General features: G+C 40.5%; 1 protein-coding gene across 1 annotated transcript in view; it reads right to left on the bottom strand.

Moving 5' to 3' along the window:
• Window positions 1-424, bottom strand: part of LOC107604917 (transportin MOS14) — a gene marked incomplete in the record, with an annotated part of 15936 nt that extends 15512 nt beyond the window's left edge. Inside the window, 1 exon segment of the mRNA XM_016306634.2 lies at window positions 13-424. Coding sequence (XP_016162120.1) covers window positions 13-42 — 30 coding nt within the window.

Below are 516 nucleotides of genomic sequence, written 5' to 3'. Positions count from 1 at the left end.
CAGCACATGGACAGCTTCAGCCACCTTCACTGCAAGTTCCATTCGTTCGCCCCCTCTTTTTTCTTTTTTTTCTTTTTTAAAAAAATAAAAGGAATTTTTAATAATTTTAGAAATTAGTAAAAAAAGAGAAAGGAAGGATGATGGCGATGATGAAGGGAGGGAGCGACGCCTGGAAATTGAAAGAGGAATCTGATGGAGAAGTGTTAACCGTTGTTTTATGGGTTCATCGGACGGCTATGGTTGGTGTTGTGGGCTACAAATTACAATTGAATGAAGCAGTGTGTGTGTGAGGGTTTGGCTGTGCTCCTCTGCGACCCAACATACGCCACACGCCAATTGCTGTATTCTCTCTCTTATTCTTAATTCTTTCAAGGGCGTTTTTTATTGTTTCTAGAACTGCCATTGGTCCGATCTTCTCCAATCTACCTGCCCTACGAGGGGTGAGGACCCGCTACTCCTCTCGATTTTGGACCCAGTAATAAAAAAATTAAAAAAAAAAAATTTAAACAGTCTTAA

This window comes from Arachis ipaensis, chromosome B06, assembly GCF_000816755.2.
Source record: "Arachis ipaensis cultivar K30076 chromosome B06, Araip1.1, whole genome shotgun sequence".
Taxonomy (NCBI): Eukaryota; Viridiplantae; Streptophyta; class Magnoliopsida; order Fabales; family Fabaceae; genus Arachis; species Arachis ipaensis.
Note: the sequence above shows the minus strand (reverse complement) of the source record. Positions and strands in the feature narration are given on the sequence as shown.